Source organism: Colius striatus, chromosome 14 (genome assembly GCF_028858725.1).
Source record: "Colius striatus isolate bColStr4 chromosome 14, bColStr4.1.hap1, whole genome shotgun sequence".
Classification (NCBI taxonomy): domain Eukaryota; kingdom Metazoa; phylum Chordata; class Aves; order Coliiformes; family Coliidae; genus Colius; species Colius striatus.
In genome coordinates this window covers 12722431-12741846 of record NC_084772.1, presented here as the reverse complement: position 1 = coordinate 12741846, position 19416 = coordinate 12722431, and the positions used below count along the sequence as shown (strand labels likewise).

Here is a 19416-nt window from a genome sequence, read left to right as displayed (position 1 = left end):
AGTGAAAATAAATCTGGGCAGGAATCCTAGATTGGGAAAATAACTTTGGAAAAGTTGGATTGTGAAAACCTCTTTCATTTTTCATAATTTGACAGCATAATTTTAAGCTCCAGGAAAAAATGATGATACTGCTAGAAAAGATCACTGATGGAGGGTCCTGTAAAGCTGAATGTGAAACATAGGGCCAGCACTACTGTAATAGCTGAATTTAAACAAAAGAATTTGAGTCTCCAACAAGGCAGGTACATAATGGAAAACTTGACCTCTGCTGCAATTCTCTTAAAGGCATGTCTTCAGTTTAAAGAAAAGAAATAAGTGGCAAAAATGGCAATGGATATCAGAACTTGAAAGAGCTTATTCATGCAACTGATTAAAATCACTGTGGCACAAACTGCCTGGAAAGTAATACTTGACAGATTTGCCCACATAGAACATGTTATGCTCCTTGCTACATACAAGTTAATTGTCCACTGAGTTGTACATATTTTTAAGATTTCCCAGAGTGTTATTTTAAAATGAAATATTTGGAGCTCTTCATTAAACCAGACTGGAAAATATTTTTATAAGGCTGAATGCTTCTATTAAACTAGTCACAAAGCAAACATTGTTCCTACTCCCTAGCATGAGTCACAAATCATTGTATCAGTTGCTTCATCATACGTTAACCAAATAGCTTGGTAGTGAGCAAGGCTTAATCATGTCTGTCTTCCCATTCTCTGTCAGAATGTTGTACCCTGTCTTGCCCATACTACTCAAGTGATGCATTATGTATAACGCTTTCACGTATTTCAGGATTAAATTGAAGTGTGGCATGAGTGAGTGCCTGCTGTTCTTAAAACTTGACTCCCCTGTGAGTCTAGCTGTATGTTTAATTCTGGACACTTCTGTTTGAGAGGTTAGTTCTAAGAGGTTTGGTAAATGCAACTTACCTGTAGTAAGTGTCATCACTGGTATAGCTAATGTGAAATACCACTCTCTTGTACTTGACTCCAGTACATTTTTTACAGCATGCTGGAAGCCATTAGAGATGTTTGTTTACAGTGCTTGTCAGCTATATTGATGAAGGCTAAGGAAATTGCTGCCCCTTCTTAACCAGTAGCTATTGTCTTGGATGAAAATTAGTTACATGTGTCTTGCCATATGAAGCTTGGGCTGCTTCTCAAATCATTGTTCAAGAGTGTGCAGGTGTGTGCTGAGGCTTTGAAATCACCACAAATAATAATGCCAACCTGAAAATAATCCCTTGAAGCAGTATCAGCTCAAATGGGCTGTGGTCTGCCTTGTCTCTCATGTTGTGCTCTGAAAACAAAATACTGCTGCATGCAGATGATGTTGTTCTGGTATCACTGAAATGGAAATGAACAGATGAGCCTCAGATTTATACAGTTTTGTTTCTCTTCCAAACACCTGGACTATGCCCAGCTACCTGAGTGACTTCTTGTTGGGGTAGAAAAAGAATGTCAACTCAGTGCTTTAAAGCCGCTTGTGTCAATAATAAGGAATAATAATTAAGTAAAACAACAGAAAGAAATCTCAGATTTTATCTGGTAATTCCAGATAACGTGGCACTGTTTGGATTGACTTGACTAATTAATTTGTAGTATTGTACAAAGAAACCACGAATGACTATTTAAAAAACGTCTATGATATTTCTTGTATTGATTTTACAGTTCATCTTTGTGGGAATATATCTCCCTCTCTGTGCATTTGTGAGTTCTTATATTAAAATCTTTCTGTTAATACCTTAGTATTGCACAGATTTTTTTTTTCTATGTACTTCATATGGCTTTGTATAATTAGATAATTTTACATGGATTTGTGACTGATGTGGTCTTGATTCTATTGTCAGCAATGGTGTTACTCAAATGGGACAAGTAGATCAAAGAAAGTAAGGATTAAATTCACATACTGTGTAGTATGTGCAGTCCATGTATGTGGATCCTTCTCTCTCAAAACAAATACTGCTTGATCATCGAAAGAGTGGACTTTCTTAGTAAGTTGCTCAAACATATCTGTGACAGAGGAACAATGTGACTGTCTGAACTCAGTACCTACGTTAAAAAAACCTTCAAAAAGTCTTTATTTCAATCACTATGAAGATAAGCTGTAAACCAAATTGTGGCAAAGAGGTGATCTCTTGTCTTCAGTCCATCTTCACTTTTGATGCTGTGCCGTCTGATGTGCTTAAATATTGGTGATGATTAAAAAAAGCATTGGAACCCTATTATGAAAATTCTGAGAAGTTATGGACATAAGGAGAGAAGAAAACTCACTTTACTATCTTGATTATTTTTTATTTTCAAAGGCATAAACCTCCATAAACTGACAGTACTGGTGTGAAGTCAGCCATTGTAAGTATCTGTTGTAGTGTGGAGGGCTTTTAAAGTACAAACCCTTGCAAATTACCATCACTCAATATGTGCATGTTACAAGGATAATTTAATACACAAAGGTCTCAGAGATGATTTTGTTCAGATCCTCATGAACTTCATGTACTGAGCATCCCAACATCAAGTTCTTAAATTATCCCTTAATTAAAAAATGATTGGTATTTTCTGTTTCAGACTTTACAAAGCCAGATAATGAACTGCATATTGCACTGTTCAGTATGTTTCTCTTGCCCATATGCTGGGCTTGGTGACTGGTTAATGTAGTTCTCATGTTGACTTAGCTGTGGAGTGACAGAACTGCAGTTGGTAGCTTGGGTAGCTTGAAGAGCTAGGACAGTAAAAGCTGACTAACAAATTTGGCTTCATTTAGATGACAGTCTTGCCTCTTAAAAATGCTCTCTTACTGATTTATTCAGGAAACACCTACTCAGAGACAAAAATAAATTGTCTAAACTGAGTGAATACCTTTTAATTTTTCTACTGTAGACTTTAGTCAGTTTTGAGGAATAATGCCTGGGATTCTGATCTGTTGGTGTTTCAATATCTCGATATCTCAACTTCGACTCAGCTAAAGCAGTCTCAGTTACTCTTAAATTGTTACTGTGAACATTTTATTCTTAACATACTGGTCACTGAAATCCTAAAATGGGAAATATGTAATTTAGAAGTTGTCAATGTATCAGGAGTGGTGGAAACCTGTCCTAGCTAGAATGAAATGAAGTATCTCCAGTACTGGAAGCAACTTAAGAATGTGTTTGTAAAGCTGGGAGGCAGGTCTGTTTAACCTGTGTGGAGAGGGAAGATGTTAGGGCATTTTGTATGCTGTCAGCACCTGAGCTAATTTGTAGTTAACTCCAAGGTCGGCAAAGTTCTAAGAGAATAGGAGTTGTGAGTACAGAGGTAGGGCAGAAAAGGATTTGGAGTAAAAATATTCATTTTTTGTTTTTTATGTGAGAACTAGGAGTGCAGTTCCATAAACAGTCTGGTAGTAACAAAATTCACCCATTCCCTAAGACATATCAAGAGGAATAAAGAAACAATTGGATTGACAAAATTATTTTCACTAATTATAACAATGTAAAATGTTTTCCTCATCTGACTTCTGAGATAGGCTGGTTGTCTGAAAATGTGGGGTTTTTTTATGGTCTTGATTTTCCAATTTTCGTATGAAATTGAGCATAAATTTCCATATGAAGAGAAGTATAAAATACAAAAAAGAATCAGAATGAGCAGTTCTAAGAAAAGTGAAATTGGATCATAAAAAATGGAAATGTGAAGGTTTTTTTTTTTCTGACGGGGGGAAAAAAGACAAGAGGGAATGAGCAGTCTGAAAAATTAACATAATTACTTAATATTTTTGCTTTTTATTTAAACATTTTCATATGAAAAGATTAGTTTACTTGTCCAAGTTAATGAATCTCTTCTGGCTTTAAAATATCTTTATAAATCTGATTTAAAAAACCCCCACCTTTCTTGCCTTGTTTCTACAAGGGAGTGATGAAAGTAACAAAACTAAATTAATGCAACAAGACAGTATTGAGCACATTCAAGTATTTAGAAGGATACTTCTGTCTTCCTTGAAATATTGTAAAATATGCTATTGTGCCATACACAGCTTGTCATAACATGCAAAGAATTTATTTATCAGTCTTTGCTTAAAGAAGGTTTGTTACCCCAGACTAAATAAAACCCTGCCAAAGTCTTCATCTTCATTCATTGTTAAAAATGTTATTCCCCTGTCATTAGCTTTTATTGGAGTAGTAAAGGTTTATATTAAAATAGATTGGGGGAAGGGTGGTAATGTTAGGAAAAGCACCAGTTTGATACAATCAGAAGTGCAATTTTGCTGGTAGTTTTTCCAGCCATACAGTGGGAACTTCACAGATGTGTAACTTTGCCACCAAAGTCTTCCAAATGTGTGTGACCTTGTGGCTCTGTCAATTTATGTGTATAGGTAGATTAAACTGAAAAGGAACTGGGTTGAGGGAGGAGGAGGAGAAGAAATTAAGGTCTTCAATGTAAAAGTAGTTGTAAGATTAAGTTCTTCAATGTTTCCTTTGGAGGTTGCCAAAACTAGCAGAGGTCTGAATACAAATGATACCCTGCTTTGTTCTGTTCTCATCACAGAGCTGACCTATGAGTGTGCATGTTCTCTTCTGCTGTAATGATGCTGCAATAAAGTGAACTGAGATTCTTCTTGTAGTGGAAGTTCGACTGCTGACTTGAATAAATTCAGCACTAGTATGCAGGAGCTGTGATAACAGGCTGTGCTCTGATATGCTGACCTGCTTGCAGGATCATACCCTGAAAAAGAAGTGGAGTGCTCCAATACCTATTTTATCCTTTCCTTGTGTTGGTGACTATTTGTCTTTTTTGTAACTATAGGCAAACAAATAGCATTAGAGTACTGTTTCTACTTAGAGCAGTTAATATCATTAAATGCTAAGGGTGGCACAACTCAAATACCTAGTGGTGTTCTTGACTATGCCTTCTCGCTCCCTACCCCCAAAAAATATTCTCCTCTATTAGCACTAAGAAGTCTCCCTCTCTACTCTATTCTTCTGATACTCTATTCTTGAGAGCATTCAGCTCTGGGGTCCCCAAGACAAGAACACAGACTTGCTGAAGTGAGTCCAGAGGAGGACCACAAAGATGATCAGAAGGCTGGAGCAGCTCTGCTATGAAGACAATTTTAGAGAGTTGGGGTTGTTCACCCTGGAGGAGAGAAGGCTCTAGGAAAGCTGGAGAGGGACTCTTCACAGAGGCATTTGGTGCTAGGACAAGGGGTAGAGGCTTCAAATTCAGAGGGGAGATTTAGATTAGATGTAGGGAAGAAGTTTTCCCTGTGGGGGTGGTGAGACGCTGGAACAGATTGCCTTAAGATCGTGGCTGCCTCATCCCTGGAAAGCGGGATTGGATGGGGCTTTGAGAAACCTACCCTAGTTGCAACTGTTCCTGCCCATGGCAGAGAGTTGGAACTAGATGATCTTTAAGGTCCCTTCCAATCCAGACCATTCTGCGATTCTATGATTTGATATTCCTGGTGACTATGAAGATTAAACCAGAGATTTATGTTAATGCAAAGGATTAAAAGAATCTTAATAACATTTATAAAGATGCAAATATTCATCTGCATTTTATCTTTTTGCACATGAATGTGCCATAAGGGAAATATTGAAGGGGGGTAACGTATCCTCACTCTGAATTGCAACATCTGGTTTAATACTGCACTCACATGGTCATTAAGTATTAGTTGTTTTCACCAGTGTGTTTTTTGAACAGTGTAAGTGGGACAGACTTTCTCCCTGACAAATCTGTAAATAGGAAATAGCAATCTCTGACCAACTTCAAATACATAGTGCTTGTTTAGTGTTATCCTTCATATGTTGCAGTTTTTAAAGAACTGCATATATTAGTGTATTATTTTCATGGTACTGTCACTTTCAGACTTATTTTCTAAATAGTAAAGAGCTTGAAATACTGGCTCCACTGCAAAATTATCAGCCCTATTTCCTCAGTTTCAAAGTATCCTCCGAGTGCAAACACAGGCCACACTAGCATGGAAAAATTCTGTGCTTTATTTAGGAGCCCTAATGTATTATACATAGAGATATGTACATACATTTCATATGGAGAAATCATAGAAAAAATATGATTTGAAAAAGGAGGCAGTTAAGGTGAAGGTGTAAACATCACTAGCCATTTATGCTCTGTTTTCATTTTTTTCCTGCTCTTCAACCAACTGCTTACTAACAGACAAGTATATATAAACAGAAGCCACCTGGATTTGTTATGCAGTTCGACTGATATGACTCTGGAAATGTCCCAGCTCTCCAATCAGTATAAATCTTCAAAAGGTTTCGAGTAATTAAACATCAAGTAATCCATATAGTAAAAGTCATAGCTTCGTTGTCGTTGAGAAGGAGAAAGCTGTGCAAAATACTGTTGTGTAATTTTAGTGGTAGTTCTTTCTTCATTGGAGTGCCTATCTTTAAACTTGGGGAAAGTTAAATTCTGTGGAGCACCAATTAAGTGCAAGAAAAAGTTTGCATCTTCTTCCATGCTTTCGAATTTCCCAACAAAGTCATAGTCTATTAAACACGGGCTGCAAAGCCTATTGACATGATCCCAATGGATATCCATACCCACTGGCCTGTGTACATCCAGGAGATATTGAACAAACTCTTTAAATTTGACTCCAGAGCCTGTCCTTAATGCTTCTTTGGTGGCATTGACACGGTATCTGGAAATGATGGCTTTTCCAAAAACCGGGTGGTAGTAATTGTTTGGATGTTCAAACTTGTCCCGAAAAGCAGATACCAGCTTTTCAAAAGGTTCACGGATAAAAAGCATCTTTGTGTAAGTGTTGAGCCTATGGTAAATTCCTTTGTGATCAAACCCATCCAGCCTTTTTAAGTAGTTCCCGTAGTGCACTGTGTTGTGCTGTATATCCTTTGTAGAGGAAGCCAGCCCGTTAAGAACCATAAGCACCCGTTTCCAGTTAGAGCAGCCGGCTTTTGGTACTTCACAGTATAAAACTCTATATTTATCTTCTACAAATATTCTAGAAACATGATAAGGAGTGATTATTCTTCTATTATTACTCTTGTATTTAGAACAAGTTTCCCTCATAATTCGCTTTCTTTCTCTTTGGATCTGATAGAGGCTTTTCCACTTGCTGTTGTTTCTATCCTCAGATTTAAGCGTGGGAAGGTTGAGAATGGAGCTATTCATGGAAATCAAAATTGGACTCTTTTTAATTATAAATCTCCTTCTCCGTTTATGAAGCGTGATGGAATTAATTTCTTCACCTTTCTGTTGATCTTTCATTGCAAACATAATGCTGCCTTGCCTTCTGTCTGTGCTTTGAAGCTTAGTGGGTGCATTCTGGGAGAGGTATAATGAATCGCTCTGCTTTACTGTTGCTACTCCATCTGCAGTGTTTTTTCTTAATCTTCTATCCTGATTATTGCTGGAAACACAGTCCTGATGGGGGAAAAATAGATTAAAGATATTAGTAAACGAGGGAATGTTTGTCACTATTAACAGTTTGTACAGCTCAGAGCGTAGGAAAGATCCATATTGAGTTCAGTAGAATTATACAACAAAATGCATTGCTGCAAGGCCCCAGCACTGTGCCTTGGTATTGTGGTACAGACTTTTCTCTTGTCATGTTGTTCTATGCTTACGTAAAATTCAAAGGCTGAGATGAGCCTGAACTGATAAATTCTAGTTCAGATTTGGATTTATCTGTGTCTCTGGTGGTTGTCTGTACCCAGACTTCGACAGATACTTTTGCCTTAGATGTGCTGTCTTTGGAATTTCCACAAAAGGTATCTGAGTATTTTGAGGACTTAATTATTCCAGACTGCCTATTGTCACACAAATCTGGCTCTTATTGCTTGTTTTGTGTTCCCCCTGCCCCCCTTTCCCTAACTGATCCTTGCAGTGAGGGTAGTTATGCAGAGTACAGCCTGAGAGGGAAAGCACGTTTATAGTCTTCACAGAGTGAAGTAGAGGGAGCAAGAGTGGGAAGAGGGAAGCAGAAAGGACCGCAATGAGAACATGGAAGCTTTGCAGAGAAGTGGGTTTGGTTGCAGTAGCATGAATAGACTCCAAAAGAAGGTTTGAGTGAGGTGAGCCTGGGATGAAAGCAATTCAGTCTTGATGAGAAGCAGGGAGGAGTGGGATTAAGCAAGTGAAAACAAGGTAAGCAAAGTGTGTCTGTGGATAAGGGTTTTGTGGGACCTGTTGTATTTCATTAGGGTAGATCTCACTGGTTAATACTTCCTTTGGCATACAGCCCAGATGTGCTCCATTACTTCTCGCTTCTCAAAGCAGCTGAATTAAGTTCCTGTCTACATGGCTATGCCTCTAAGACTAAAATTAGATTCTGGACACTGTTTAAATACATGTCATCTCTGCTTTGAGGACTCACCTGGGAGCTAAGTGACATATGAACCACTAGGGAGTATTTCAACAGAGGAAGCAGATGTAGTTGCAGAATGTTTATTGCTTATCCAAAATAATATTTCTTTAGAAGTTTTATGAGTTGTAAGTTTATAATTTCAATCTTTATTTGCTCCCTAATAGTGTTTAAAACTGGCTTAAAAAATGAGATACTGGATGAATTTTGAGATGGATAGTATAGGGATTATTAGGGTCATGCTCTTTCAAGATGGCAAAACAAATATTTAATTGTAATAGTGATTTTTAAAAGATTTTATGTTGGCTGAAAAAAGTGATACTATAAGTAACTTAAACTTGTGCTGTTGTGGAGGTTATATCTTGCCACATATTTCTTCGAGAGTAAAAGATAAAAAAAAGTCTCAAAAAATACTCTCAGTATTTATTACAAAAAGTACTGGTGAAAAAAGAAATCAAACAAGTCTCACACAGAACAGATCAGTATTAAACTCAAGTTTTAGAGTACTATGCCTGTTGTTGCAGAACTTTAGGTTTCTAAAGTGTTCTGGTATTGGAGGTGGTATGTGATGTACAGAATGGGAAACTGATTATTTGTTATATAAGACACTATTTGGGTGTTGGGAGTGATTGTAGTACTCTGTTCTTATCTTCAGAGATTGTTTCCAGTAGTTAAAAGCCTATGAAGGCTTTTGTCTATGTCAAATACAAAATGTATTTATAAATATATTATGCTTTACAGAGTGGATGAAATTCAACCTTATCAATTCACATTATATCTACTATTTCAAGACCATAAAATTCAGACTTCCTAGATATTTGCACCTTTAATGATGAAAATGATTATGAACCTGCAGTTTTGGGGAAACTGAGATACCAGTTATTCATTCAGAGTTCATTCAGAAGGTCAAGCTGGAGCTGTAGGGACGGAGTGATGTCAATCACATCACACTGATTTCACCAGGAAATGACATTTGTGTAACAGCTGGCAGCCCCATGGTTGTTCCTTTGCATACTTTGCACTTGTCTTCTAGTTATGAAATAGTGACAGCCCACCACATCTGTTCCCTGATACTGTGACTGTGCTAACGGCCACTAGATGGAGGAATTTCATCAATATTTTCCTTAAATCTGTTTTTAAGTACTTCTCAGTCCTTAATTCGATCAGTGTGATTTCGTACAGAACATTAATATATGCAAAGTTTATAGTATCTGTTAGCAATAGCCAGCCTTGGAAAAAAAATCATAAAACTAAAACTGCATAGCTTATCCAATTCATATTTTAAAAGGAAAATTTGTTTGATGACTGGAGATGAAACCTTTCTTTTTCAAGGTTTCATCTCTAGTCTACTGGCCTTATCTGAGCCACCTCTATCTGTACTCCATACTTGGAATATGGGTACAGTTTTCCTTATGTACTTCTGAAAACTTACTTTTTTTGGTTGCTGGAATCCCATGTTATATTTTATTCCTAAACAAAAAAAGAAATTAAAGTCATTATATAGTAAATATAAAACCATAATTTTCACTTTTCTGGACTGAAACAGTGTCGTCCTCTCAGTAACTAAAAGGAAAACAGGAATAAGTTCTGTTAATGCAATGATAAATAGACCAATGATGAATCATAATTAACATATATTTCATAGTAACAATACTCCTTGGAAGGCTTCTTTATTTATAGATGTCATAATAATTGGGAAATGGAGTAAATGTGTCTACCTTCCTTTTACAGATGGGGAAACTGAGATGGAGAAAAGTAATTGTTTAACTTCAGCTAAAAAGCCAGAAGCAGAACCAGAAGCAGCTGAAACTCGTGAGGTTAGAGCTCTAAAAAAAAAAAGGCTGTTCTTTGTGTACTTACCTAAAGCTGTGTGGTTTTTCCCCTTCCACACCCAATCCCAACTTTGGATAGTATGGTACTGAAGTGAGGTAATATTTGTGGAGTTTTGGAGAGGCAAAATAATACAGAATTATATTCTACAGTGTGTCTACCTGAAAATGTGAAAATCATAGAAGGCAGCTTGAACAGATGTGTAGAATCTCTTCACCGTTCCTAACCTCTGCTAAGTGTAAGTTAATAATACAGATATGTGTGGTGGAAAACAGTTCTTCATTATGAAATTAGTTTGAGGCATTTCAACTGATAAAATTGCTATCACCACTGCTGTTTGAGAACCTCAGTTGATTGATTATGAGTCTACAGTTTTTTTGACAAGGACAGTTACAGGTTAAGGTATTCTGAGGCATTTTAAGTGAAAGCATCACTGAGATAGCTCGCTCCTGTCAGATTAATTTTCATGGTAGTACGAAAACTCTCAAGAAACACTATGCATGCACAGATCACGATACCTACTTGCAGTAGCAGTAGTTTGCAGTATTATTGCAGTAGCAATTCCAACTTACGTGATGAATCGTGTTTTGCTTTTAAAAATCAGATCTACGAACTGGTTTTCATGGCAATTTTACTCAGACTTTACTGTAGTTATTTCTATGCTGTTAGAGCTTGTCTATCACTGTTAATTACTCTTATGTTTAAGCTTTAATTCCACTGCAGCGATTTGTTAGCAGTAGACTCAAGTTAAGACAGTGATGGATATTGTGATTTTTGTGCCTATTAAAAGCGAGTGGCATATTATTTTTACTTCATCAGAAACAAATTCTGACATCTTATAAGAGTCTTAAGTTAAAAAGATGTAGGTGCAAAATAAAGTCAGAAGGTATATTCTAAAGAGAAACAGCTAATTCATAGCATCTTTGTGTGGGTTCTGGAGGATTAAAACAGATTCTGCTGCACCTGTCTTTGAGAAATATTATTGAGCTGTTGTCCAGTTTTTGATGTGATTGGTTAAAGAACACCATTTATTCTACTGCTGTGTAGTATGTTACGGAGAGAACAATGAAGGTATGAAAACCATTATCCAAGAAGAACTGCAAAAAATCAGCACCAGCACTTTAAATGAATTGATACTAGAGTGTGAGAGATATGTTTAAACCATGACAATGTTCTGTTTGTCAGCACATGTAGCCTCTTTTTTGCTAACCCTAAAGGCATAACTTTAAACCACTTTACCTAGATGTAGATTGGTTGCTTGGTCTCCACTCTAAGGCATTGTTAATACAAGTCATTGGAATAGTTGCTTAACTATTACTTCAGGCTTTCTTGTAGCAGAGCTTGAAATGAAATATTATTTGTCCTTATAATTTCAGAATATTGTTATAGTATCTTTCATAGACAGAAATCATGTGTCAGGTACAGTTTTGAGAAGTTAAGATGCTTAAGAAATTTAGTCTGGTGTTGTGAGCTGGTTGATTCTACTCAATTTTTAATGGATTTTTTTTTAGTTTCTTGTTTATACAATGTAATTCACTTAGTAATTATTATAATGATGTTATTACAGACAATAGTCACCATTCTATTCAGTATTAATTTATTCCTCTCAAGCATTTAATTTCTGGTCTTTCTTTAAACTGGATTGAGTAGTATTTAATCATGCTTTGTCACAGATCTCGGAGCATTACTTTGGCTGTCAATACATATTTAAATATTTTTCCTGCTGTGAACTAATTATGCCTACCAGTGTAAAATAGGAGAATGGTCATGCAATCCTCCCTGAAAAATAAGATCATATGTCTACAAATTCACTCCCTTTCTCAAAGCATTTTGAGCTCTTCATAATTGAAAACATAAATAGGTAAGAGAAGACTTGGTTACCTATTGGAGAATTGAGCAAGTATTTTGGACAGATTCAGATACAAATCTTGCAGCATTTGCTGTGTCCAAATGGTAATATAAAATTAAGGTTAGCTTTTTTTCTCCAGATTTGTTTAGTTGTGGTCACTTGTCTTGAGTTCAACGGGAGCAGGAGCTTGTAGCAAAACCACACACTTTCTGTAATTACCTGTTACAGTTGGTATGTATTTGCCGTGAATAATAATTATTAACAAACCCCACCAAAGTGCAAAGACTGGGTATGAGACTTATCTTTTTTTTGGTGGATAATTCTCCCTAATAATGTTTTTGTAGTTGTGTTTCATAAAGGTATTTTTTTTAGAGATTAATACTTTGCACTGATATTTTGAGCTTTAAAAAATAACTCATAGTTGGAGATGAGTAACTGTTAAAAAAGAAAAAGATTCTTCGTTTACTGGCTTTAAGATGCAATCAGACAACAATTCATGTTTAATGTAAATGTTTGGTGAAGAACATGCCAATCTCTTCAATATTTTCTGAATTTTTGACTTCTAAAATTGGCTTCTTTTAGCTGTCTTTCTCCTGATACAGTCTGTCACTTCAGATTTAATGCTGCATGGAAGAAAACCTCTTAAGTGCAGTGAACTTGGAAGTTACATTGTACAAATCTACTACACTAATCAAAATCTAAGTTTAATGTTATGCTACATCTTTACTAACCATGTTACTTACCAGTTCTCAGATGTTATTGCCAAAATGGTGCTATTGTTTTTTTGCTATAAACAAACCACTGGCATTTGCTGCACCAGCTGAAGTTAGTTATCATTAAATATTTGGTGCCAGACACGGCAATGACCAACATCTCATCAGTGATCAAACAGAGGAATTCTGTGTCTCAGCTATTTTCTCTGTCAGTTGTACATTATGTCAGTTTTCATGAGATTCTTTTCTTTTCCCCTTGTGCAACCATGATTTTCCCGACCTGAGCTTGGCCTATATTTTATGTCTGCTTTTGTTGCCTTCCATGAAATACGAGCCTTATGCTTCATCCAGTCCTACCATATAGTCAAACCCATTGTGAGCTTTTTTTTTTTTTTTTAAAAAGAGACTGGTACTAGCAACACAATAAAATGGCCTTTATCTTCCCTATGTAATACTGTATAACTTTGCCTCTCTGCTTTCTCCTCTAACCCTGCTTCAAGACCTAATTTTGGTTTGCCTCTGGTGTTTTCTTCTGCTCTGAGACTACACTATAGCTGAAATATTTTTTAATAAAAATGATAACTTCAGGTCTACATCTGTGACTCCATCCCTTAATGGGTTTCTGTAAGCAGTGTGTACTTGTTTGGTTCAGCCTGATTTGTGAAATATACTCTGGGAGGGCAGTTACTCTCATTGCATGAACATCTGCCTTGTCCTATCTGCATCCACTCCAGTCTTAGGTCTTTACTCAAAGACAGCAATGTGTAGTTAATTGCAGAATGAATAATAGAGTTGTACTCAGACTTCTGATTAGCATGAAAAATGCTTAGTTTCAAAAGGATTTTCCCCAAAATATTGGTCCAATCATTTTTCCCAGGATTATTTTGTCATTTAAAATGAATTCTTACCTTGTACAGTAAAAAAACCTGCCCATCTCTGATCCTAACTTTCTCTGGTGTCTAATTGTTTACTTCTTTGAATTAAATCATTAAAGAAATATAATAATTTTTAAGATTACTAACATTGTACACTGTTCTGTTTTTACAGCTTTATAAAATATATATGTAGTGTACATATTTGCAATACTTTTAATTATATAAAACTCCTCGATAGAAAATGCTTTTATTTTTAAATTGAGGCCTAACTAATAAGAAAAAAAACTTTATGCTTAATTGCAAACTTATTTGTATGCTATGTATATATCCTTTTTACATTTGAAATTTATAATTTATTTGATTAGGGAAAACCCCCTCAAAATTCTCCATCTAATCTACATACAAAGTACCTCATTTTCATACAGATGAAACTGATGAGTCAAAGTAAAGAAGGTCTGGCAAAGCTGTAGCATGTCTTAAACTATGCATCAAGAAAGAAGCAAACCTGTACAGTGAATCTATATAACCTCAGCTCTTTGAGTTCCCAGTGAAGCTGCAAGTATGCATTGTCATTTTGCACAGATGAGTAGACTTTTACAGTGAATGCTTTGGTTAAATGATACAGTGCCAAGTCCTTGTCAAAGCTAAATGTGTAGTGACAGGACATGCATCATGGTGTTTTACAGAGACTTTTGAAGTCATCTGAGTCAAAGTTCTATTTTCACGTCTGTTTCACACTAATTGTTGCAATGGTAAAGAAAACACAAATAAATTTTACTGTATTCTTTACAAATGACAGGTGACATACAGGAAAACTTTAATCCTTCTGCAATATGACCAAAGAACCTGTCTGTTACTCTTGAAATGAAAGCAAACACAGTCTCTATAGCACCTTTCACTTTTATGGCAACTTTTTGTACTTGGTGGCAGAATAATTATATATACGACAGTAATTACTTTATTTATGTATGGATTGTAAGAGTGAATTATTGTTTTACTCATTTGTAATGCAGCTTTCTGGGAAAAAAAAGAGTAATATGAAATATAATATGATGATATCCATTGCTACAGTAGGTAACACAGTGTTTTAAATTTTTTTACTTTACATCACAAAGTGTAATAAGTTACTTGTTGTTCTTCCAGCTTTTCACATGTGAGAAGCAGAAGCTAATAGCTAATAATTCTTAGATTGTGATGTTTTGAATTACAAACTCAAATATTGATCCTCTGAACCCCCCTTATTACTGGTCAAATTTTACTCTGAACAATTTAAATCTGGACTTGTAAAGTGAGTTTTCAGTAATGTGTAGGTTAGAATGCAGCTATCTGACTTCTCATCATGATCAGTTGACCACACTGCAGCTGATTGATCAAGTAGTGAAATGTAGTTTGTTCACTGAAGCCTCAGGTTTTGAGGCTCAAATTTTACTACCCATCTCTAGATGTATTGGATTCTCACTTATGTACTGTTAGGCAGTTGGATGTGTGTATCCTTAATATGCCCTGTGGCAGTGGACTGAGGCTGTAGAAACATTCCCAGCTGTAGGGCCGGTGACTGAGCTCCTGAGAGAAGGATCTTTTAGTAAGCATCACTGTAGGGCACAGGGGTTGCATGCAATATAAAGCTGCAATTTCTTCAACCTCACTGAGAGAGTGATTGGTTTTTTTTCTGGCCTCAGTACATAGTGTGTGTTCTAGAGGAGTCCTAATTTTTATAGCCATGGTGGAGATCAAGAACTATGAACTTAAGAGTAGTTCTTTTTGCTTCCATGTTGCAATGCTACTATTTCTCTAGGTGCAATTACTGGATCCTCTTTGGGCTTTCTACAATCTGTTTTTGGCTGATGTTTACAGCTTTCCTCCTCTCCCCCCCCTTTTTAAAAAAATATTTACTGCTCTTAATATTCATGTTTCTTCTCCCCCCTCCCATTAGTTTCCTTCCCTTCACCTTTTTCCCATGTGTAAAGCATTCACAGTCTTTGCTCTGACTGATACAGCAGTTTTGAGGGTATAACAAAAGCGAAGCTTATATTGTTTCCAGAGACAAGAATGTCTGTATTTTATTAACTCCATTTTAATTGATCCTTCTCAATTTGAAACTTACTTATATTCCAGCACTTTACCATTGTCCTTGCCAGCACTGTTGAAGTGAAACCAAAATAAATATCTGTTATAGTGAAAATCTAGGTGGGATATTTAATATCCAGCAGAGGGACATTCATCGACAGTAACATCTGACAGGATTGTATGTTTATTACAATGAAAATATCCTGCATTTAAAGTAACATTTATAGAAAAATATTTGAGTGTAGTTAAATAAAACATTGTTTATTTGTTTGCTGTGCAAATGTTAAACCTTCTTATGTTCTCATGCCTCTAGTATGCAACAATGATCTATTACAATTTGCAGCAAAGAACTTGATTCTTAAGTTCATTGTGGTGTTTTAAAGGAGCTGAAAACTTAACAGGCAGGCTTGATAGTTATTTCCTTTGCATAGAGGGGGATGGGTAGAATATTTCTGTGGCTGTTTCCTTCTCCCCACAACTCTGAGTAAGGAGCTTCTTTTCTTCCCTATTTTGGGAAGGTGTATAAGAAGTTTGCCAAGCTAATGAGGGCCAAGGCTTTTTATCTCTTTATGAACCTTCTTTCATATGTGAGTTTCTTTTTAAATCAGAACTCATTCTTCTTGAGTTCTTAGCTTTTGATTTCAATCCTATCACTCCCAAGCATGCAATATTTACTAGTTTAAATGTGATCTGAGGAACTTTGAACTCTGACTTGTGGATTATTCTTCAGCAGTTGCAGTAAAGTAGAATACTTACCCAAAAGATAACTGTTCACCCTCATTTCCCCATCTCCTGTGCTGGTATTGTGCACCAACTGAATTACTTCATATTGATCCTATGCTTTTCAATCCAAATCAACTTCAGAGAGGTAGGCATTGAATCTAAGTGAAACTGTTAGCTTTGTATTTCTAAACCAGGAAAATCTGCAGTTTTCCCATCCTATAGGCAGCAGACAATGCAGTGTTGTGCTGCATTTGCCTCATGGGGTACTTAGGATGGTAGCAGCTTGTGTGCACTTCACTTGATTAAAACACGATTACCCTGGCTTTTTGTGACTGAAATGACTTTCCATCTTAATGAAGTAAGGGAGTCTCTGGACAGAAGTACTGTATATGGGGAAAGCAATGCAATTCTGAAGGGCATACTCTGGAAATAATTAAAAGCATTAGGTTCATCCATCAGTTTGAACAAGAAAAAATGACAAATGGAAGAAGCAAAGTAGAGATCAGTACACATATTAAGTGACTTTTAATATTTGCCACTTGAGGATTTTCATACTGTCAAAGAAGTCCCAGTTCATCTGTGGTACCAGTAGCCAATCCTTTGCTTCTGAATTGAGCAAAACTGCACAAGGTCATCGTTCTGAAGCACAGTGGCCACTGAGTTGTGGCTGCTACCTATGGTGTCATTGCTTCCCCCTTGATTCCCTGCTTAACTCACTGGTAGGCAATACTCTTGATGTGATGCCCTTTTAAATGTTTGAATTTAGGCCATCCTTCATACACAGCTTTCTCTGCTTTTTGATGGTAAGGGATTCTTGGAGTAAAATAGCTCAGTATGAAGTTGGTGTTCATAGTTTCTAAATGTGGGTACTACTTGAATAAAGTGTTTATGACCGTGCAATATTTCTCAGACATATCCAGACTATCTTCCTGCTGTTGTTCCCCTCTCATAAAGGCTTTGTGCCTCTTGGACAATTTGCCTCATGTCTGTTTCCCTATATATATTTTTGTGTTAAGTGGACTAGGAATAAATACATAGTCCTTGAATATACCCAATAAGTCCTTGAAATACCTAATCTCTGAAACTTCTGTTTTTTTCCTCTATTTTAAACAAAAATTCATGTGAGAATTTCACTGTTTTAATATGATTTGCCTTGCAAATACTTTGATTCATCAGAGTAAAAACAAGAGAGAAGCAGAAACAGTAGCATTTTGGAGGAGTAAGTTCCTTTTGAATGAAAACTCAATTAAAGTGTTGTTATGACTTCCTGGTAAGTCCCACCACCTACATATCTGCAGTGATTTTGTTAGCTGCTAACTGGTGGTATTCTTGTCCAGAAAGTTATTAATTTACATTCAGACTTTGTAATGAGACTCTTTCATCTAACCTCTACTACATTGTTGAGATTGTAAGTTGTTTGAAGAGGAGATTCTTGTATTATTTGGAATTTGAAAGCCCTGTTACTACTTTGATTTGCAACATGCGAATAGAACAGGTATATGTACCCTTAAAGAAAAACACATGCTACTATGTTTTTTTCCATGGTGTTCTTATGCTCTAAGATACACTGAATCCATCTCCTTGACAAATAATCATCTAACTTACACTTGGTCTGTTTCCTTGGTAGCTAATAAAGGAAAGGGAAATGCATAGCACCATTTTAGTGCAAACTTAATTGAACAAATACAAGAAGCTGTCTGTGAATTTATTGTGAGGAAGGTACCAGTACTTGTTTACCTTATCTTCTCTTCACTATTTAGGCATCCTAATTAGAGAGTACTATTTTCTGACTTAATTTATATTTGATAAGACTTCTATGAAGAAAGCAGAAAAGTCAAGCCTATGCTACTGCATTCTTCATTCTTTTTGCGGACCTGTCCCTGGGAATATAGTTAATTAGCATCATTAGCTTTCGGGCACTGTCAGCAGTTACTTGCAATTTCCACTTAATACTTTTCAGTTATTCTCCATTCTCATATTAAATATTTGCATATTGCCTTCATAGTATGACTTTGACAAGGACATTACACTTTATTCCGGATTTTAAAAAGTAAAAGCTGAGGTTTAAAATATAGCACTCCATTTATGTTTAGTAGTCTGTAAGAACTATTCAGGTAACCAGAGGAGTTTCAATGAATTTCAAGCAAGCATTTCATGTACTTTGTGACTATAGCTGAGCAGGAATTAACCAGCCAGAATAGCTCACTCAGAACCTCCAAAATATTTCAAGAACATGGGGAAGTAGGACAGTAGAACTTTCAGTGGTCTTTCTACTGGAGGGAAGACAAAGTAATACTGATAAAATCTGGACTGCTTTCTTGTCATTCTGTAGAGATATTTATTAGAGAGAGAAAGTGCAAATGGAAGGAGAAGACAGCAAGCAAAACTTAAAAGGTAGATCTACATAGACATGCCTCTGCATGGCCAAATTCATTGATTTGATAGACTGTCAGTGGATCAAATACCACAGATCTGCATCCAAATGCTGTATGTTATTCTGTTACAATCAGTTGATGTGGTTTCTCTTTCTCCTGTTAGATAATTACTGACAAGTCTTCCCACTATAAGAGATTGCTATGTAGCATTAAGAGTTAACACTTGCAACTTAGCTACAAAATATGGTGCAAAAGGGGTGATAAATGGGCAGATTCATGACTTGTGGGAAACACCAAGGAGATAACAGTTCTGAGAAAGCTGAGCATGAGGGGTTGAGCTCTTCACCATGACTTTTATTCCTGACTAATGAGCAACAGTGATGATTTTCTGTTAGTAATTTTGCAGCCCTACTCTTATCCTTTGTGTAAGGCTTCCTGTTCTGTGTTAAGGAGCTCAGCTGCACTCCTTCTCCAGACAGATTTTAGTGACTGATTGGTAGAACAATTTGTTTGTGTAAGAATAGTGTCTTGGATCAACTTTCATATCAATAAGAATGAAGGGGACAAGATTCTGTTCAGAAGATGAGTGCTGGCTACTTCCAATATCCATATGACGTTATGGATAAGGAGTTGTCATGAGCTGGAAACCAGGTAGGAGAAGTCAAGGT

At 36.3% G+C, this 19416-nt stretch overlaps 1 protein-coding gene across 1 annotated transcript in view; it reads right to left on the bottom strand.

Annotated features, from left to right (window-relative positions):
• Positions 1-6227: 6227 nt before the first annotated feature.
• The window catches only part of CHST8 (carbohydrate sulfotransferase 8), a 130703-nt gene continuing 117514 nt past the window's right edge, over positions 6228-19416 (bottom strand). Inside the window, exons 2-3 of the mRNA XM_062007730.1 lie at positions 9749-9786; positions 6228-7376 (exon numbers count right to left, since the gene is read on the bottom strand). Of these exons, the coding sequence (XP_061863714.1) occupies positions 6228-7376; positions 9749-9786 (1187 nt within the window). The remainder of the gene's footprint in view (positions 7377-9748; positions 9787-19416) is intronic.